Source organism: Sinohyriopsis cumingii, chromosome 6 (assembly GCF_028554795.1).
Source record: "Sinohyriopsis cumingii isolate HCF-2022 chromosome 6, ASM2855479v2, whole genome shotgun sequence".
Taxonomy (NCBI): Eukaryota; Metazoa; Mollusca; class Bivalvia; order Unionida; family Unionidae; genus Sinohyriopsis; species Sinohyriopsis cumingii.
This window is the reverse complement of record NC_142966.1, coordinates 64892320-64915447: the sequence shown is the minus strand read 5'-3', so window position 1 is coordinate 64915447 and position 23128 is coordinate 64892320. Positions and strand designations below refer to the sequence as shown.

General features: G+C 34.3%; 2 protein-coding genes across 2 annotated transcripts; both read right to left on the bottom strand.

The window, feature by feature from the left end:
• Positions 1-31: 31 nt before the first annotated feature.
• LOC149797102 (uncharacterized) lies at positions 32-2160 on the bottom strand. The gene is made up of 2 exons (XM_089960340.1): positions 1842-2160; positions 32-372 (listed from the first exon to the last, which is right to left on the bottom strand). Exons 1-2 carry the CDS (start codon positions 1895-1897, stop codon positions 111-113), a joined length of 318 nt encoding a protein of 105 aa, XP_089816466.1. The 5' UTR covers positions 1898-2160; the 3' UTR covers positions 32-110.
• On the bottom strand, positions 1952-22635 carry LOC149797101 (MAM and LDL-receptor class A domain-containing protein 1-like). Its single transcript, XM_089960711.1, has 9 exons — positions 22407-22635; positions 21109-21229; positions 20212-20328; positions 10479-10595; positions 9358-9548; positions 7329-7449; positions 5844-5960; positions 2481-2615; positions 1952-2079 (listed from the first exon to the last, which is right to left on the bottom strand). The coding sequence occupies exons 1-9, from the start codon at positions 22587-22589 to the stop codon at positions 1952-1954; spliced, it is 1230 nt and encodes a 409-aa protein (XP_089816837.1). The 5' UTR covers positions 22590-22635.
• Between the last annotated feature and the right edge of the window lie 493 nt (positions 22636-23128).

Here is a 23128-nt window from a genome sequence, read left to right as displayed (position 1 = left end):
CGTATTGAAAAGTACCATATTACCCCTAAATAGTGTAGCCCCAGAAACTATATTTACCGTCATACGTGTTTGTTTCATTCTTTTTCAATATAGGCCAAACGCACCAGTGATTAAGAACACAGTTCTCTATCACACTGCAGATAGACTGGTATGCAGACCCTAGATTTGGTACATTTGAAGGCATTAGAACCACAACCTGGTGGCGCTGAACAGGGTCCAGGTTTTAATGAGATTTCGTCAAGGGCTACAGCTCCTGGCCAGACAACTATAGTAGTGGTAGTTTTTCCTTCGAAGATAATACGAACATGGCCATGTGGAGCGAGCACCCATCCTTTGAGCCAGCCACTTATTGTCCTGTTAACGTTATCATACCTAATAAGAAAAAGACGACCATTCATACGTTTGACCGATCAATCGGTGTTTTAAATGGAAGATAATTACAGATAATTTGAATGCTGAATGTATAACAATAAAAGCCAATTTTAGCTTAACAAGGTTAAATAAGTATTAAGGAGGGTTTTATTGACAATGTTTTGTGTAACAAAAATGCTATGAAGCACAAAAATATCCATTTTCTAATGGGTCTATTGATATTGTACGTTCCCAACTGTTACATGCGCACCCCTTGCGTAAACCCTTCGACAATGAAATCATCAGTTAGTTTCATCAAACAGAAGTTGGACCTAGAATTAATTGCCCGGACTTTATTACAATATTGGCGTATTTCAATACTTGAAAAATGTGTGTTCCTATTGTAATAACCATTATTTTGCCAAGCGTACCAAGTTAAAAATACACAAATAATCGTGACAAGGCATGAGTAGTTGCCATGGCAGGTTTTGGAATTTCTTCATCGGATTACAAATGTTGAACTTATATAACGTGTTTTAGTAAATCATTTGTTATACTTGTTATTGTAATAAACTAAGTATATAACTGATATATCACCTCTTTATTATTGTTTAAAGAAACACTTTTCTGAACTTTGCTACTACTGTGGATTCCAATGCATATTGGGCCACAGTCAATTGTTATTATAATAAAAAGATGCATTAACATATATTGTTATGATCGTGGGTTTTTAGAGACACGATTGCTGTGTTTTAATGCAAAATCAGTTTTTCTTCAATCAGTTAAAGCAAAGTATACAAATGCACTGACTATTATTGCGATGAAAGCTATTCACGTGTCATCTCATTATTTCGTTCGAAAATCGCTAAGAATAGCTTCCATTTCATATCAGCTGGAAAAACTATTGCAATGCTATTACAAGCGCGGTTTATGATGGTATTCGTCAATGTGATCCTATTGTAATTGCCATAATGATATAAAATGACGAAGTAAGCCAATGAAATTACATGAACAGTTACCTTGAAAGATAGTTAAACCTTAGCATCTTTTTGATGCTGTTTAAGAATTGCGTAGCTAAACTTTATTACAATAGTGCATAATAGCTGTAACACTATGATAAAAGTATTATAATAGTGCATTTTTATTACACTAGTGATTGTAACGGAACACATTTCATACGACGAATTATATACAACGCCTATTAGTTATTGATTATATTTGACAAATATGACATAATGGAAATATATAAAAACTTACAAATTCACTGGAAATAATCAGTTATTATAGAAAAACATATTTAATGATGTTACGATTTACCATTTAAATATAGGAAAGACATTTTACGATTTAAATATAGGAAAGACATAAGGCTTCAAACAATTTAAAATATTACAGCTTTAATAACAAATGTGAGGATGTAGTTTGAAGTAAAGGTTAAGTTGTGCAATTTAAAATTGTGTGTGCTTGTGAAGGAAATTGTATTTACTTACCAGGCAAGTGTTTTACGATTATCACTGACAATATATACCAACAGCTGTGCCGACATAGGGCTGGGTCGAACTTCGCTGCCATTCAAGTAATAAAAGAACTCTACACAAGACTACGATTGAATCTCTTCTTCTGGAGAAGTCAAGGAAGCAATGTTGTATCCAATCGGCATCACTCGTCCTGCTGAATCTGCCAGATAGTCTTTTGGGTCTCTATTGTCAGTGAGGACCATAAAATGACCTGCAAAAAGAGTTCAGACCTGATACTGTTTCAAGACAAAGCGATTCCAGAAAATCGAGTTGGTTATTATCACTGTCATATCGTTGTACATTATTCACCGTTCATACCGATATATCCGCTATATAAAAACTTATCAAATTAACGTTCTCTCTCCCCCTCTCTATCTCAAACCACCCTCCCATATGCCTCTCTCATACAAACGGTCTTCTTACAACCAAACTTTCATTTCTTTATCTGTGCTTAGGTTTATAAGCTGTTAGAGTCAGTCGGACCTTCATAAACTTGAACGCAGAGATCTTTGTTTCTTTCTCTCTCTCTCTCTCTCTCTCTCTCTCTCTCTCTCTCTCTCTCTTTTGTTTTATCCTATATATAAGACTCTGAAAGCATTTATCTTAACGAGCCTTGTGTTCCGTCTGTTTTGTCAAACTGCGGTCTTGTGAATTGGCTTCCCGTCCTTTGTTTCCAACGTATCTCCGAGTTTGTTACATTCGTGTATCCACATGACTTGTTCTCGAAATCACACTGTATAAAATAATCTAAGAAAAATAATAATAATAACATTAATACCAATAATAATAATGATAATAGTAATAATACTACTAACTATAAGGACAAAAAGTAGAAAAGAGATTTTAATAATAATAATAATAATAATAATAATAATAATAATAATAATAATGATTTATAAGCATTATTAATGTTAATAGAATTCTTGTTATTAGTATCATTTTTATTATATCATACTTCAATAGGTCATAGGTTTTTTTAAAGCAATACTGAAATCGCATACAGAAAATTCAAAATGAAAATACAAACAAAAGACAAGGGCTATTAAATGCCTTTACAGGAAAAAGATTGAACAGAGATGCTAAACAGTTAAAGTTTCTTGACCCTAGACATTGTAAAGTTCGCCTACAGGCACTAACGTGAATTTTGCAAACAAGATGAAGAACCACACATTTTAGATCGGTGCCGAACATTATCGCGGCCTTAAGTAAAATAACTCAAAGAAATAGTGGATTCAGGCAAGACATATACTTTTTCACCACTATAACCACAAGGGAAGACTTTATAGCTGATATGGATTGCTAAAATAACAGATACAAAAGAAATACGAAACAGATACGGAGTCATCAATGCTTGCCTAAATCTTGCATCGCCGCCCTTGATGTTATACAGAGTAAACAATGTTTCCTACGTGGAACCAAGTATGTATAACTTATGGTGAAGCGCCAGCAACATACAGATCAATCACAGGCAATATCATTAACAATACATCTGACACAAAAAATCCCAATAAACAGTATTTTCCATGGTAAAATGCGAACACAAAACCAACACGCCCCACGCCCGTCGCAAGGATTATTCCAATAAATACGTTTCAAGTGCATTGTTTTGAAATAAAGAGGTATATATTAACGAAGCCATATCAGCGAAAAATGATGTGACTCGACATAAAAATTCGATGTATTATCTCAGAAAAAGTAACCGACAAAGAGGACATTGTACGAATTGTTTTAAAAAGTAAGAGGAGAAACTGAAGGAGCAATACCCAGTATCAGTAAATATGACGGCAGAGGTAACCACTCTAAATATATTAGGCTTTAAGAATCAAGCAACAATTTTCCACCGAAATCCGTGCGGTGAAAGCAAGAACAACATCATCGTTATACTGGTGTAGTAAGAAATCATCACTCTCTGGAGAGACATATAATGCTGAAAGAAAAGACATTTATTTGATTTCTTCTTTACGTTGAGTCTGTGGAATTGTTTACTTTTGAGTTCAGATATAGTTAGAGAGGAATTATTTATTTAGAAACCATTACTTAGAATTACAAAGTGCTCATTGCTATTTTGGATAAAATCACTACTTTTTGGATTATTGAGTATTCATTCAAAGACATTCTGGAAAATATAATTGTGATACAGCACAATTAATATTCATCATTTCCATAAGGTGCAATAATATTAAACATGATACAGAGCAGTCCTTATAAATATCTGCAAGGTGTAAAATAATATGAATGTGATGTCGAATGCATTATCTCATTTATTTTCAGAGACGTATGATACGTTTCACAAACTTCTTCCTATCTAAGATGAATACACATAATTCACGACAATGCAGTCATTCAGATTTAAGTTAAATAGTCGCTATCACATACGGTCAGAGCAGTTGTAGAAATAATTAGGTAATAAGAAACAAACACAAATCTTGAGATGTCATTCGTGAGAAGTTTACGTAAGAATTTTGTTCTGATGAACTATGTGATAAAATAAATTTATTTCAAAACGAAATGTTTCGACGAATGAAACAATAATTCAGACAAAGAATACATTAGGAAACTCATAGCTTGGGAAAATTAGAGGAATTATTTTATACGGTAGATAGTGCCTGTCAGGAAAATTTCATTTTTTCAATTCTAAGCTATTAGGTACGGTCAGATTGTTTGATGGTTACAGCAATGAATAAGTAGACTACAAAACTGGTTCTTATAAAATTACGCTATATCGGAAATGTCGAACCTTCTTAAGTTGTATGAATTTGCAAAGATATCCAAATCGTGGGGAACAAATGCACATTTTCTGTGCTTATTGATATAGAAGCTCTTTTGTCATCTCAAGCAGACAACTTTCAACTCCACCATCTTAATCACGGGATTTCAGTTGTAGTCATATGTATTGAACTTTCAACATTTCATCAAATTTATCGTCAATATCAAAACACGATGTCACATCAATACTCTAGAACTTTTACCATTTTATCAAATGCAAGGATAATATCAAAGCAAAGATGTCAAGACAGCACTAATGGAACTTAAATACTTGGGAAGATTATTCAATATCCTGAGAAGTAATGTTAGACAAACATTACTCGGTTTATACATCGATAGCAGAAGACAAACAAAATTAGCTTCATATAATGAGCGAGATAGAGAAAAATAAATACAAATAAAATTCTATATTTTACGAGCCATATTTAGCTAAGCACGTTTCTTATTATTTTCTTCTCTGTCAATTGTATAATTACTGAAATCTATATGTACATCACTTTTCTTGCATTTAGAGCAATGCAATTTCTTTATATTATTTGTGTAAAATGGTGAATTTTTGTTTTCCTTGATGGAACATAAATATAAAATTTTGAAACTGATAGGTTGTAACAATCACATGATCCATATAAAATAAGCCAAACGATTTCAGTTTTCGTTCGTAATTTATTCCTTTGATGCAGTCCTTATTCCTACAGAGCAAACCATAACATATGCTATGAATACATTACTATTATCAGCCTAAATGTCCTCTCATACAAATGCTGCTCCAGTCAAATAGCAAATACGAATAAAAAAAGTTACACTACTGTTAGATCTACAGATAGATTTCTAGTTAAAATAAAAATAAGCATTATTTGTACAGCACACAAACTTCTATGTTAAATGAACGGGTCTCCTTTACTAAAGAGTTCATGTTTTATTAGTGGCCAGAATTCTTTCCCCGTAAACATGATTTAAGTACATGAATCATTCTTGCATATCCATATGACATATAACAAATGTTTCTACTGTTAATGGAAATTGTTTGAGTTGATGAGAAGTAATTGCCTTTTTTAAACGTTCAGATATAAATGAAATTATCATGATGTGTAAAGTGTTGCGCTGCGTAATATATGTTGTTATGGATCACTTTATGTCAATTACTAGATATCATGCGAATCACAAACGTCTTTAAAAGTAACTTCGGTATATACGACACTGGCGACTTACTGCAATAGTAACGATTCTCGTCTGATTCGTCGAAACAGTCCGCCTTAAAGTCACAGAGTTCATACTTTGCAATGCATTTATAGTTGTCACTGCATGGGGACATCTCTTCAGGACACTCTAAAAGTATAAACAATGTACTTCATCCTCATCTATTTTTACAATTTACTGATTGCTAAAACTAGTTGTGTAATTAATGAAACATTATGATTTGTGTAATTACTAAAACATTGTGATTTGTGTAATTACTAAAACATTGTGATTTGTGTAATTACTAAAACATTGTGATTTGTGTAATTACTGAAACATTGTGATTTGTGTAATTACTAAAACATTGTGATTTGTGTAATTACTAAAACATTGTGAGCGCTCCAGAATGGGTGAGAAAATATGCATGAGGTTTCTCAACTTCCTATTTTTCGTCATGCAGTGTTTATTATATACTGACAATATATACTGACAAAACGCTTGATTTTGTAGTTCTTAGGAGAAAAATGATAAACAGAAGAATTATTGACTCCCTTTCAATTATGTTTATAATCTTGACCTAGAAAATCAAACCAGGAATACTTTATCTGTCTCATTTATATATTCTAATCGTTGACTATTACAATTAATAGATAACTTGAGTAAATGTCAGAAACATAAGACAGTTATCCATAAATTGATTTAGCATGCCACTCTAAAAAATATATGTCAGTGTAAGTAAGTAAGTAATAGCTATTAAGAAGCATCTATTTTAGATACAAGATGGAAGACCATGCCGTGTTTTAAAGAGTATCTAGGAGGAGGCATAATGAATGTCGATTATAGTGTGTGACCAGACCTCATCGAATAAATTAGGGGAACAAATACATGGCAGGTGGAATTTAATTTATCATTAGTAACTGATCAAGAGGGGATGATTATTGTTTGTATGCACTAAATTACTCAAGCGACAAAACCACACAGATATAAGTAAAGGTATGTAATCAACCTGATTAATTGTGAAAGCACCATTTTGATATGTGTTCTTGAGGTTAACAGCATACATATAATAGGTGTAACCAGAGTAAAGCTGCAAAAAAGTGGAAATGCGGAACAAATCATAGTCGAATAATGTCGCAAAATATTCTTTTAACATATGCAGGTAATATTGTATGTCAGAACCATTAACGTACCTTATCCAGTATCATTAATTTTGAGATCAGAACATACGTCCTTGATATTCGTGGAAACTGATCGAGAAACCAGTTATACCGACATAGGTGGGTAAACATGTTGCATTCAGATCGATATAGCGTCCATTCGTTCTTCAACATCTTATACATATCACCTTAGGTTTCCTAAATAAACTGTATACTTGCAAGTCTTTACTTTATTACAAAGTATTACTCAGGTACTTTCAATTTATGGTATCTCATTTAGGCTCAAAACAAGTGCAGATAAGCAAAAGTATCACATTGCGGTAATAAAAGAAAAGTCACCTATGTAAAGTAACCAACGCACCCAGTAATTTATCGCTACAAGTTCCATCCAGAAGTTTAAAGTTATCGATTGCCACATGGGAATATGATCCGCTCCATTCAGCCATAATGTATACAATGATATCACCAGGTGGGACGTCGAGCTACGAAATATGAAGAAGCAAATAATCACATAGAACACTAATATTAAATATCAAAGATACATATTTTCTTCCTGTGATTGATGTCGTTGAGAAAGAGAGACAATATCTTTCTATAAAGATTGCTTTATTTATTATCACAAAACGATTCCTGGCAGAACGACTAATTGAAAACATTTTATGTGAGCTTCTATGACGGCAACTACATTCACTGATTCTATTCAGGTACATACATTAATCACTGTTACTAAATTTATAAACTTATCTGAATACATATGTATGCAAAGAATAAATTGTCATTGCCTGGACCAATGTTCTACTGAGGTGATTTTTGAAACATGTTTTCATTCTCTTAATGTTACTGAAATTGTATTAAAAGCAGAGTTAAGTTGTTCAAAATGCTCTCTTATACTTTGAAGTTCTTCCACTTTAGAAGTATGAAAATTGATGGTATTGGAAATAGTCGTTGACAAAGTCATTGTCAAAACAGGCAAAAACATCAAGAACCACAACGATATTCGTTCTCGGCCGCCTTGATTTTACATGGACATTGATATTTATGTATATATATAATCTTTGCAGAAGTTCTTCCTGCACGGACGATGCTTGGGCCATATGCTAAAAGAATATACGTCTTAATAAGTGCAGCAAGTAATGCTTTATTGTCATTGGTAAAGGATTTAAAAGTATTGTAAAACGTGTGACTGAATAGACAGTGAAAAAGTCTCAACGACCACAAACACTGCACTGCTTGCTTAAACACATCGGCTTGATTTGTGTTTCTTACCAAAACTAACCCCTTTTAACACACACACACACACACATAAATACACACACACGCATATATATATATATATATATATATATATATATATATATATATATATATATATATATATATATATATATATATATATATATATATATATATATATATATATATATATATATATATATAGATAGATAGATAGATAGAGAGATAGGTAGATATATATATATATATATATATATATATATATATATATATATATATATATATATATATATATATATATATATATATATATATATATATATAGAGAGAGAGAGAGAGAGAGAGAGAGAGAGAGAGAGAGAGAGTGTATCATACCTTTTGCAAATATCAGTGAGAGTATTTTCAGTCATTTTATCGAAATACTTCCATTGCCGTACTTATTAGATTTTTTATTTGTGTTGCTCTGATTGAAATAGGATATGTTAAATATGTTTTCTTTATTTTGAGGAAATACTGTATTGCATTTCTTATATTTAGTCCTTTCTTTAGAAAATGGAGAATAGCTTTAAATCAATGTGTTACTTGTCTTAAACTAGCGATTTAGAAAGACAATTGTATTATGTGGTGATATTAATAGTTATATTAAGGACACGCGATACTAATTCAACTCCAGTAGTAAACACATGGAAGCACCATCATATTCAAAATTCAATAACTTAAACTTTCTGGGTGCTGATGATGAGACCTATAATTCTCCATGCACATCTAACCTTGGTGCAAGCTTATGTGTGGAGAACACCATATGACCCGCGGCATTTTGTTTACATACATGTGCATGAAACACATGCTATTGATTTTGAACCAAATGAATCAGGTGCTACTTTCATTACTGAGTCAAGCCTGTAAGAATGCTAAAATTGCATCAGTAGAAATTTGTCTGTATTGTTTTCAAATTACATATAGGATAAGCTCTCAAAAGATATTTTTACTAAAATTTTAATTTTCATTATTAACCAATTATGGACCACCAAACCCGTAAAAATACTCTATTATTTCTTCACCCATTTCTAGACTGGTTCACAGTTCTTCCGTATAATTAGTACCGTGTGTCCTTAAGCAGCGAATGTTCGTGACATTAAATAAACTAGTATACTTACTTGTCCTTTTCTCCAATAGTTTTGTCTGCCATTGTCACGCCATGTCTTGTTTGAAAGTGAATCCAATGTTACTGTCAATTTTCCAGTACTGTAGTAGTCGAAACGTAGGCATTTATTTTCTGCAACTTTAATTCTTGGAGAATGCATCCTCATGGGTGAATAACTGGTAGGATATGCAATCATGAACAATCCTGAAAAATATATATAGTTTTAGATCATCGTAACAAATAATAATTCAGATTTTATGAGATCACTGTACATTCTTATACTTTTTTCTTCAATACATTTTAACTATATTTCCAAGCATAAGAATCGTTTACTATATAATAAGACATGTCCCAAATAGTTAACTATCATATATTTATCTACTTAAAGGAAAACGCTCATTTAATAGATTCTGATTTTTATTGACGATAGTTTGTTTTTATCATGTGTGTAAATGTTTTCCAATAGTATGGTGTCATCCAGTGTAATAAAGAAATTAAGTTACTTGTTGGTAACTAGCATTATCTTAACATATCGAAGAGCAATAATCTATTCAAATCGTCAGGCACTAATCAAAATGCCTCATTCTTTTAAAGCAATATTTAAAGAGCATGAATTAAACAAATGTTTGATACTAATCTGAACCTAAACACGATTTAAGTTTCATTAAACTACTATCACCGCGTCCGATGAAGTTATTGATGGGTTAAATTGACTGTCTAAATTAACATCTAGAATAATATTAAAAATAAAATCGATCAAGACTGTGTTGACCAAATTATAATATAAGATATCCACGAAAATTGTTTTGAACAAATAATATTATCTAATTAAATTGTTACGACTAAAATGAGAATAAACCATCCCGAGAAAAAAGGATAAATAAACATTGATGTGAAGCGTGAAACAATAAACATTTTGGGAAAGTGTATTCGAATTCTAATAAAATTCACCGTAAGTATTCAAACGTTGAAACTATCAGGTTATTTTTTAGGTGGATCTAGCTTACTATTCCGACTGTTTATCTTCCATCCCTTTTGTTGCATATATTTAACCCAAATGTATTTATTTAGGTTGAATTGGTAATACAATCATCAACATGAGTACTTCATAAATTATGAGAAAGTGTTACATACCGAATTGGCCGCTATCAAGAAATCCATACGTTGCAGAACTCATTTGCATCCATTCATCTGTCGAGCTTACATTCTTGTATCCACATAAGTCAATTGTTTCAAAGCTGCATGCAAGATCTTTAAATAAAATTATTTTGTTTATAAAATAAACTTTCGAGAAACGATTAGAACTAAAGCTGCATGTTCTTCTACAATTATACATTGAGATAAAGGTGTAGAACGATTTCATATATATTTTCCACATCAGTACAGAAGTCATGAAATGCGGAGAGCTGGTTGACATAGAAGGATAGAGCTGGCAGTGTGGCTTTCAGATAAAGAAGGTACTTGTTAATATGCTGTGCCCATCCCACACTTATATGTTACTGCATTCGTATGGGAAAATATGAATCATTTATTCGGATGGAAATCCTGCACGGCCTTGGGGGTGCAGAATATCCAGTTTATATTTTTCCATAAAAATCCAGTAACCTTTTTATTTTATGCTCATTTTCTTATTCTACCTAAGGCTTAATTATGTAAACGAAAATATACTACAAGAAACAAAGTAACTGAATGTATGCCATATTCGAATCTTAATACACAAGCGCAGATTCATCATTACACAACAACATTATTATTAATGCGCACATAACTCCACCCAAATAAATTTGAACTTAGTCGCACGCTAGACATAATTTTTGAAATAAAATGGCGTTTTAGTCTACATAAAATTGAAATTTGGAGTCATATTGTGAATGAATGCGCATTGCAACAACTTTTCCATTTGATCTAGTATGAATAGATTTGGATTATTGTGTCGATTCTACGAATCATTTGGTTTATGCACTGGATTTATTAGTGCTAATTCTGCATAAAGTACATTGGATTTCAGCACCGTGTTGACATCTGCAAGTGTGTTTCTGTTCTGTCATTGAACGTTTGTAATCATAATGTGAGAAACATTATGTCTTTCAATTGGAATTATCAAACAGACGCTACGGAATATAATGTTTATTTCATTTTGAGTGCAGTAAGGAGGATGTAATTGCACTTGGAATATACTCGAAATTACAGTGCAATTTCGAAATGTGTAATCATGCTTTAGAACCCATGACACGGCTCATGTAATTGGCATCTGCAGCTCTAAGAAAGTATATTTTGATGAATTCAGGATGTAAAACTGTAAGTATATTTATTGCCATTCTTATTACTAGTTGAAGAAGACAGTTTATGACTTGTCACTTGCATGTTATTTGTATAGACCCAGAAATTTTATGAAACCTAGCGTCTTTAGCTAGCCTATATCCGAAACATTGTATCAAGAAAGTAAACGCGGAATGTGGCAACGCAGTTGGTATGTGGCAGTTCACGAAACGCTTGCTTTAGTTCATACAGAAACAAATTTAATCAACCAAAACCTTAAAGCGTCTACTAACTGAGTGTACATGATTTGTTTACAAAGTAGTTCCTAATACACTATAGGGCACACGTGGGTGCAATATGAAGTGAACGTGAGTGCAATATCGTAAAATACGGAACGATTCTGACAATGTAAAGTTAACGAAACAAATAATGAGCATATAATAATTATCAATATTTAAACATTTCATAAAAGATATTTGGTATGGCATATGGAAACATCAAAAATACCAAACGTGAATCTGACCTTTGTCAAAGCAAAGAGTAAAAGACTCGCTCACGTTGTTCGATGTTAACGTCAAGCCATGGTCATAATTTTTGTGTTCAGTTTTAGACAGACTCTACCTTCAATAGTGTCATGGGCTCAAAAGCCAAAATAGCCACATGAACAAACCCTGTATATTCAAATTCATACACCTATGAATGAAAATGGACCGAGTACAATCAGCGGAATGATAAGGAGCAGAGGGCTGGAATATTGAAGAAGAAAAAACTTCTAGAGCGAAATGGTCGATGTTATATGCAATATGAAACACGATGATGAAAAACGCGTTACCTGCGAACTGGCCTAATAACTCATGTATCTTGTCAATTTGAACGTTAATGCGTGCAAAGGCGAGCTTTGACATCGGCGGAGATCGTGATAATGGACAAAACAATAATGAATCACCGTGTTTTGTGTGTGTGATTGGCTATAAAGCACAGATATCCACTAGCGTGCTGTCACGCGTGTTTCTTTTTTATTTTGTCCCTATCGTGCTAGCACGCTGCCAGCGTGATATCTATTACGACGACGTATCATAAACATTTGACGATTGCATCTAAATACAAATTTGTGATCCTTGACATACTTATATCGGCCTCAGTGATGATCTTAATGTGTTTCCGCTTCCACGCATAAAGCCTTGTCGACATTATCTTAATGTCCTCACTTACAACGTCAACGACAATCAAGATAGTAAAGCGGCACCGTGATCTTCATCAAATCGCAATCCCAGTGACACTAAGATACAAAGTCATCACAGCGGCTATCTCACATGTGCTATCGATAATAACCCTGGTTCGCTCGTTTCTGTCATGGCGCGACGATATAATATTTCTATTGATTTTTGCGGAATCTGAATGGCATTTGACTGGATACGCTGATAGAGATTTTCGGTTAAACATTTGAATTTAGGGAAACTCCAGAGATACGCGCTTAATCCAAAATTGCGGACGAAATGTTCGACTCAGTCAGTGAGATTTGTGCTTGCAAATTGATGTGATTATACTTGTTGCTTGCCAGTTTCGTTTGCGGGCCGTTATATTTTATTGTTTCCAGTCGTTGGATTGGTTCGATTTACGCCTGCCGGTGTCATTTTATCTTAAGACTTACAAAACGACGTCAAAACATCTGGCCTTGGGTCACTGTCAGTATCTACACATATATCTGCACACAAATGACATCGGTGTTGTTATGGCGTCTACTAGATCATATTAGTTAGGGATTTTTCTTTTTATGCATCATGACTTCTGTGTACACCACAAGCATATTTCCTTTCCTGACGATGTCGTCGGCTAATGCTGCATTATTGATGACAGTTATAAATTCGACCGGTTGTATGCTTCCACCTATCTCGCGAGGAAGGTCGTCGCACACTTAATTGAACACACTAAATTGAAATCATTAAAGATATCATAACATCGGTGGACGTCGGCCAGCGGTACTATCAAATACAATTTTTCCCACGTGAGCCCTTGCACGAGATTATTAAACATATCTGTGTTTTTCCTAATTCAGATAGGCCTATGATGATCGCCTTTGTCCTGGGAATGCAGGATGATGCTGTGGTGGCTGCTTAGATATACTCGCAGAGAAATCAATTACATTGAGAGACATAGTTGATAGAAATTAATCATGAGTTCATACTGTGATCGATGCAAAACTGTTACAGAAACATATGATGAAATGGAGATGGTCACGCAAACCGGCAAGCACGCGAGCACTGTTACATGCGTCAGGTGTAGGTGAAGCAAATGTGTCTTTGTTCGCGCGTCAGATAGCGTGCTTAAACAAACATCGCATCTGCTTTGGACAAACAGCAAAGCACCCATTGGTCCAAGCATACTGGATAAAACAAATCTTCCCTAATACATTTATTGTGATTAGGTGCGCGACCAGGGGTGGGAATGGATATACGAATTGAGTCACGTGGTTTACAATGTGCTGGTGAAGGGCAAGAAAATCAGACTGATATCGCTTGATACCGGCTCCACCTTGCATATTTATAAAAGGATGCATCTCCTGACAGGCAAATCGCTGATGTGAGGCTGTTTCATGAATTAAGTGCGATCAAGGATCACAATATGCCAAAACGAATTGCCATGAAAAGGCAACATTTTTGTTGGCAGTGAATTTGCATCAGTTCAGCTGTAAAACAACATAGAATATGTGAAGTATTGTCCTAGAGGCATCGGAAGTGCATCGTAGCGATCAATAAATTAGTTACGGCAGCTAGCATCAATAAACATACTGGTACCAAAAATATCCCACGAGGATGGTTCAACCTTAGGACACCTAACCTGCGTTCACCATACTCGGTTGTATTCACGGCACGACAGAGTGAGCTTGCCGGGTTGATGACCTAGCCAATTTTAATACGATTCATTATCCTCTACAACCATTACTTGGTTAATCCAAAAATAGTTCAACATTGTATTTGGAGCAGCGTTTGTTGTACTGTTTTGGCAATGCGATAATGTGGTCGACAATATTTTCAAATCAGAGGTGACACTCTCGATCGCTAGGTCGTTATCGGGCTAATTGTTTTACAATGAACGCGTGACGGGACAATGGCGTACAAGTTGGTAGCGACATTGGTCTGGTCATCCAAACAGAAACAACCATTGAAAGATGCGACATGAACTCAACAGGTGACATTGATAGATACGCGAATTTTCACCATTCAGTATGATGATCGATGACTCAGGCGTGGTTACCATGTGATATCGTCAATCCCTGTGAACTTAGAACTGTATGTACATGTTTGGGAGACGATGGTGACGGTGATGTATGGCCCTCCGTATATTTTATCGCTGCCTAGTGGGCACAAACGTAGACTTACCCATTATCATTGAGGACAAGGATCTGAATGTCGACCGTATCAAGTGTGTTCACAGGTATGTAATGGCAACTAATGTCTTGTGGACAATGCAAAATTGTCATTGGCGAGTCCGGGAAATTTCTTTGCGAAGTTTGAACAACTCCTGTTGAAGTTCCTCTCGTACTTGTTGTCTTGGGATAACGATGAGTTGTCAGGAATCTAGGCGGACAAGAATGTTTCGTGGGTGTCTCGGGAATACTTTGCACGATAATCAGTATGGAATTCTTTATAGTAATACAAGGATAAAACAGCTGTGGCGAATTTACCCTCATTTGTCGGTGGATGTCCCTGATTCCGCATGAAATCATGTACGTTGTTTTCTTTCGTAATAATCATTTGAGAAATATTTATAACATGCTCTTGTGGATTGTGCAGATTTCATCCAAGATGATCACTCATGGTATGTGTTTTGTCCCCATCCTGACTGGATCTTGCACGTTTCCGATCAGTCGCGGATTTGACGGCACGGCTTGGAAATATATTATTTGTCGTCAACAAATTGATGGTCAAATACGCTAGCATGGACGACCTCACATGCGTGTATGTGGATCTTCGCTGTTGTTGTAGCTGATGATGTGCCCACTGTTACAAGCGCGTTATTCGTTAATGTTACAAATTTTTAAAACAAGAATGTGCCTTTCCTGGCATGTCATTGATATGGAATTACAGTTCGGCCTTATTTATGACGAGTTGGTGGCATATACATGCATAATCCACTGATAATCCTACCGCCTACGGTGAATTTACATATAATCTTACGTCCTTTCTGTTTGATGCATGATGTCTCGTCGAAGTTTGCATGAGGAATGGACCGGTCTGGTCAAACTGAGGCTCAACAATATTTTCATGTGTGTGTGTTCATTTGGGAAAAAGGTCAAACACATTTGCATATCTAGTGTTTGGATATAGATACATATGACGCTCGGTAGCACGATGTACCACGCAGTAAAGTTATGCACGTATCGGATAAGGGTCCGAGTGAATATGCAGGAAATTAAGATGTTTTAGTTTGTCGGCATCATTGGGGAAGGCTTGGTTTAGGGCTTGTGCAGCTGTGCCAAATCTGGTCTTTTCAGAAACCCTGCCATGTACTCGGCTAATTCCTTGGAAAGATGGTAGACAGATAACCCCGTGGTGTTAAGCACGCTCAGGCCCAAGATAATAATAACGTCGGTCATACAGGGACTCCTTGTTGATCTTCATATATACATATGGAGACTGGTTGCTCTAATTTAAACTATCACGATTAATCTGCAAGCTAATGAAGTTTGGACAATTTGTTCAGGAATTCCATCGTAGTTTGTGACTGCCACAAATGTTGCTCAGTGAATCCTTTCCACGCACACCAGTTCCACATTGCATGCATGAAAAGGGACCAAAACCCTCACGAACACCAATATCATGGATTCACACATTGCTGCCAGCATCGCGTTGTTTTCTCGTTAGAAGCCACCCAAGCACGTTTAATATTTGCAATCATTGGCATTAATATTATAACTTTCAAATTAATAAATATTTTATTTGCACACATGTGGTTTTTCCACCGAATGGAGACCCCTGGACCTCTGTATTCGTGTGTAAATACTCCTGTTGGAAATCCGCAGATGCTATTGGCACACGCGTCTTCGAAAATTGTTAGTGAGGCACGCTAACAACTACGCACAACTACGATACGGTACAACCAATGACGCGGATGGGAAAATGGTAGTGGCTGCTATTGCATCATCTAGTTCCACTTTCAAAATTCAGGAGTTGCTAAATGTACATTATATGTATGTGTTCGAATATACAACATACATTTTAGGGCGTAACGTGTTATTAATGAAAAGTGCATTATACAGGATTAGATTAGCTATCCATTGTTACATATTTATAACCTCCAGTGTGACTAAAAATTGAGTAAAATGACTAATATGTATACGACTGACAGTTATTATTACACGTTTAATCCAATTCGACCCAAATTACTGATTCAACGGGTGCGAGAAGAGTTATGCATATTTTGCATATTTTCCAGGTCATTTTCCACTGGTTGTGTCTGTTGCTATAGGTATTCATGTGCCATAAATTGGTGTGCAAAATCTTCTGAGAGATATTAACGCCATCATAGGGAGTTATCTCTACGTTTGAATAAATGTTTTCATATGTTTTGTCTTAAGCAAGTTAATGCAAGAATATAAATATAAATGGTTTGCCTAGTTCTTTCTTCAGATTATCATATATATGATCATTCACATCACTGTACATGTTGCAAAATACATGAATACATCGGAAACCTAATGTATTTCCTTGAAAATAAAAATAGTTTATGTAATCTTCAAAATGGTTTTATGATCAGGCCACTTACGAAAAACTCATTTCAGTTCGACAGCTTACCCCATTAGTAAGATGATCAACGTTGATGTTACCATTGCAAACTTTGCTAAGAGCGCACAACAAAGTTTTAAATCAGATTCTCCTATATATTTGGCAATAATATGGTCTGACAAAATAATCTTTCACATATGACAAACGTCCTCAAGTACTACTTTTCGAACATACACTCAACCTCTTATTGAATATACTTAGAGCAGCTTTGACTACCTCTCCGTACTTTCCACCATTTACAACTTTAGCGGCACAGAGCACACGATGCACAGGTTAATGATCTTCGTATACGTATATTTACGATATTTTATATCTTTCAGAAATATATAACTAGATTAACTATATAACTATCATCATTTGTTACAGTCTTTGTGAAGAAACTCTGCTGGCACCATCGCAACCAATTATTCGCATTGAAAAGCATTTCCAAAGTCTTTTTGATTGGTCTATCTATACACTGCTTGCATACATTCCATTTAACCTCATACCAAAATGTACCTCTTACTTTCAGAAGAACATAATTTACAAGTTTTATACAAGTGTAGAAGAGAATTATAATGTTAAAGAAATAATATCCTGGGTAAAAATAAGATCATCTTTAAACGAACATGGCGAAAGATAGCGGAGAGATACATTCAATAATAGTACTGTCACAATACTCTTCCTATAATCAAGTAACAAACGTAGCGTGCAAGTTTGGGACTGAATCTAAATTATATGAAAATCCCTTGGAGCTTCCACTAGGTAAATCACACACATGCACTATGAAGTTGGTAACAGCAGGCAGATGAAGGACAGTCTATCAAGGCAGTTGTACAAACTCTTTCTGCCCTTTCCAAACTCAATTGTGAGAGAACGTTTGTGTCAAGCAACAGCAACATATTATGTGATACAGTAGCGAATGTCTACAACTGGTTCAGTACCGTTTCCACTATACCTGATAACCATGCCAAAAGAAAGAAAGACAAAATAGGTCGTTAGGGAAATACTTTCGAATTATACGCTGAATTTAATATAGTATGACGTCTAATATATGTAGTACCAATATTATTATCAATTTAGTCAGAGAAGGCTTGGAACAAAATATCAGATATTAAAGACGCTTTACACAGTATTGATACAGATTGATGATTTGATTTACAAATGGCGGGGAATATATTTATCTTTCTCAATGATAGTCCTAGCAATGCAAACAACATTTTGTTACATAAACTTCATGCGTCTGAAAGTATCTTTCAAAAACACTAAAAGAGATATTTTTGTGGAATTGAATATAAAATTTTTAGATTGCGTGCCAATACGTTAAAAATCAACTTGTAATTCTCCCATGTCTCTCATAATGTGTATGCACCATACTTTTCTTCTTATTTACTCAGGTGCACCAAAGTCTCTTTTTAATAAAAATTAAATAGTCGTTGTCACGATTTTTCAACAGTTGGAGAAATAATCTGGCTTATGTAGAAAACAAATGTTGTTGAGATCGTCACACACAACTTTAATGTCAGACTCTTTTTCTGATGAAATAGGTGATTACATGAATATAACCGTATCGTTTTAATTCTAAATCAATATTTTTGACACATGCAACAGTAATGAGGAAAAAGGATATATTAGGAAACGCCTTGCTTGGGAATAATAGTGACTGTTATATATAAACATTGCAATACAATATTTTCAAGACCGTGCCGGCGGCCAAAGTGGCTAGAGCGTCCGCCTCGGATGCGCGAGGTCGCGGGTTCGAATTCCGGCCGAGTCTTACCAAGGACTTATAAATATGGCGCTAAGCGCTCATCATTAAGATTATAGTGTTAGGCCTGTTTGGTCTGGTGTCGGGATAATGTGACTGATTAGACAGGATGCTACATGTCTTCGGCATGATTCCACAGTGCTATACATCACTATAAAATGCCACTCTGCAGACATTGTTGCGATATAACTAAACAAATTGTTAAAGCAACATTAGAAAATCCACATCCAAATATTTTCAAACTTTCAGCAAAGGCAAATAAAGATATCAAAGCTAGATATCCTTAGAGTAATAGTATACTTAGTATCAATATTGAATGTTCTTAGAAGTAATGACAATCAAAGTGACTGGTGTATACATTAGATGTGAGAAGAAAAATCGGACTTGGATTTCAGATAATGAACGAGTAGAAATAAAATAAAATTTAAAATGTCAATATATTTTACAATCTATATGTAACTGAGCACTATAGATTCTAATTATGTTCGTCATCTCTGAAAAACATGAGATCCTAGAAATCTCCATGTCCATTATGTTTCGTGTTTTGAGTTGTGATAGTAACATACTCTACATACAATAGGCCAATCTAAAAGAGGTTCATTCACAATATCTGCTTTTGATGTAGTCGATATTCTTAACGCTGAAAACAATGCCTATACTAAGGCATTTTCGTACTAATGGCAAAATAGATGTCCTGGAATAGAGATATTTGTTCATATAAAAGAAATGATAGAATAGTTGTACAACCCTAATATTTCAATGGCAAATGAATGTGTCGTCTGTACAAAAGAACATGTCATCTATTACTAGCACAATTAACTTCCCTTAAACATGAGTTACCCCTAGAATTTCCTTCTGACCATTAATAAAATATGCTACTGTTAATGGAAATAGTTTGTGTCGCCGATAAATAAAGCCATTTTAAAAACGTCTGGCATAAATGAAACTATAATTACTTGCAAAGTATTACCCTATCTATTTACTTTTTTGGATCAATATATGTGAGTTAAAACTAGCTTGCAAATCATAACATGCTTTAGATGTGTCTCCTGTATATACGATACTGGTGACTTACTGCAGTAGTGACGGTCCTCATCTGATCCATCGAAACAGTCATTCACAAAGTCACAGAGTTTATCCTTTGTGATACATTTATAGTTATCACTGCATGGGACCATCTCGTTGGGGCACTCTGAAAGAATAGACATTGTACTTAATCTTCGTCTATCGTTATAAGTTTCTGATTGTTTCAAACTGCTAATTACTACAACATTGTAAAGCTCAAGACTGGGTCAAAAAGATATGCATGAGGTTTCTGTACATCCTAATTAGTGATATGCAGTGCTAAACATGCATATTTATTTAGTTAGTATCTAATATTCGGTGCTTAGGACAAATAAAAACATATCTATTAAACATTCCCTTTCGATGATGTTTTTTTTTATCTGGACCTTAGAAAACCAAACAGAAATGGTTATCTGGTCTCGTTTATAAACTCTGTTCGTGTTATAAATACGTTTAATATATAACGTGAGCAAAGTTCATAATCATAAAACAATGTATGCATAGGATGCTTTGGCATGCCGCTAGCAAAACGTTTGCATCAGTGTAAGTAACGTAAAGCTATTAAGAATGGTCGAGTTTAGGGATTACGTTGAAGACCATGCCGTTACAAAATATTTGCTAGGTGGAGGCATCCTAAAAGTCAGTTACAGACTGACACCAGGTCTACTCTCACAAAATCGGGGAAACAGACACCTGATATGCTAGATTTAATTTATTCTATGTAAATAGTTAAGACAGGATGGTTATCGATTGTATAAATTAACCGACCCGCTTTATATTATTAGAAAAATACAGTTTCCATTCATGAAATCTCACTTAAGAGCAAAATACGTGCATATATTAAAAATAAAAACAACATAACAAGGATGTAATGAAAACATTGGCCAGTATTATTCAAACAACTTACCAAGCAATTTTTCGCGACAAATTCCACTCAGGAGTTCAGTGTTGTCGATTGCCACACGGGAGTCTAATCCACTCCATTCTGCTGTAATGTATACAACAGCATCGCCAGGAGGAACATCGAGCTAGGCAATATTAGGAAGCAAATACTGATTTTAAGTATCTAATGATAAAATATCAAATCATTTGAATAATATTATCCTTAATGTTTTTTTTTTTAAATTTATGTTAGTCTGAAATAATAAGCAGCTATTTAGAGTACACGATTGCATTCTACATCTGATAGCTACGAGAAACAAAAACATCATCTTAATCTACCGTTTGTTTTCCTGTGAGAGGTAGAAAAACAAAGGTCTTTCTATGCGAGCGTCGTTTTACCGATGTTCAAATACGGGCATGATATACTTTTTCGAGATTTATCAATTTATATGAATCAATTGTTATGATAAACACTAAATAGTCACTACTGATATGAGAGTAATTACCTCGAATTTAGAAATATTTCTATATTCCACTATCGTTGTACGAAAAGCAGGGCTTTTTGTGAAAATCCATACATAGCATTCAAGTATTATACAGGAGATAAATTAAGAAATAAAAATATCCTTGACAAGATGATGTTTTCGTTTCGAATCAAAAGGAATGTCGGAGGCTTTACCGAGCTTTAATAGATTGATTTTTATTTATGATCAAGTCCTGAGTAAGTAACAAAGAGATGAGAAACTCACTTGACGTAAGACATTAAATCTGAATTCCTTCTGAGACCTGCATAATTTTAATTTTATTGTAGGTATTTACCTTCATGTATTTGTTTGCAGTTAGGTTTTATTCTGCTGGCTTTATGCTCATGACTAAATGTAACGTGATATAGCCTCGTCGAACTTTTACAAATTATGTAACGTAGCAATTTCAATCCTAGTAGGGAAATAATTACGTTGTCTCTGTTCAAAAATGATTTTATTTGCTCTAGTTAAAATACGAACTGTTATGTACGTATCTTTATTCTGTACAAATATTATCTTGCATTTCTTCTTGCTAAGCTTTTATCTATTTGTTTTTTATGACTGATTTTGTAATTCCTGTTTATATTTAAGTTTCAATAGATATTTGTATTTCACAAGTTTAGAAAGGAAAAGATCTATATTTTCCTTGGCATGTACTGATGTCCCCTGCAACATAATTATATCGAGCAGTTACAACATTTAATTAACCAGGTAGGAAGTGCTTGATTTTATGGTTGTATAAATATTCATATAAAGCGAAGAAATTGTGTGCCTTATCACAAACAAATAGGATACATACTTGTCCTTTTGTCCAATAGTTGTGTCTGTCACTGTCAAACCATGTCTTGGATGTAGGCAAAGACAATGTTATGGTCAATTTTCCAGTACTGTAGTAGTCGAAACGTAGACATTTATTTTCTTGTATTGTTGCGTTTGGAGAATGCATCTTCATGGGAAGATATTCGTCAGGATATGCAAGCATGACAAGTCATGAAAAACAGAAATAGTTTTTCCACCATCTAAATAAATACATGCATTCAGACTTCATAATAACGCTGTACTCTCTTTCATTTCTGTTGAAATATTTCTATCTTTAAATGTACATAAAAAGCTAAAGTTTACATGAAACTATTTCTTACCGAATCGGTATCAGAACCAATAATCAAATATGTTTGCAATAGTCGATTATTAAATGCTATTCAAAGTGGTATTCTCTGCGACTTAATATAAATTATTCCTTACTAAGGCCATGCACTAATCAAATGCTGTCAAATCTTCTAACATGAAAGGTTGAATGGTCCTGCACAAAATAAATGTGTGCTATTAAAATGAATTGAGACAGACCTTAAAATGTGCTCTGCTACTATTAACAAACGCAAGTTTATCTTGGTGTGTAGAAACAGAAAGTGACTGACCGGTTAAGTAGGATGCCTAATTAACAGCTCCAGATACAATAAAACTAAAATCTGTAAAGAATGCGATGGATCAAAATTTATAAAAAATATCTAACAAGATCGTCTC

Coding starts and splice junctions, on each gene's coding strand:
- LOC149797102 (XM_089960340.1), bottom strand. CDS start 1,897: ATGTCGGCACAGCTGTTGGTATATATTGTCAGTGATAATCGTAAAACA. Junction 373..1,841: donor AATCGTAAAACACTTGCCTG/GTAAGTAAATAC, acceptor TTTTCTTATTAG/GTATGATAACGTTAACAGGA.
- LOC149797101 (XM_089960711.1), bottom strand. CDS start 22,589: ATGCTTGCATATCCTGACGAATATCTTCCCATGAAGATGCATTCTCCA. Junction 21,230..22,406: donor ACTATTGGACAAAAGGACAA/GTATGTATCCTA, acceptor AATATTGCCTAG/CTCGATGTTCCTCCTGGCGA. Junction 2,616..5,843: donor CGAGAATCGTTACTATTGCA/GTAAGTCGCCAG, acceptor TATTTTTCTTAG/ATTATTTTATACAGTGTGAT.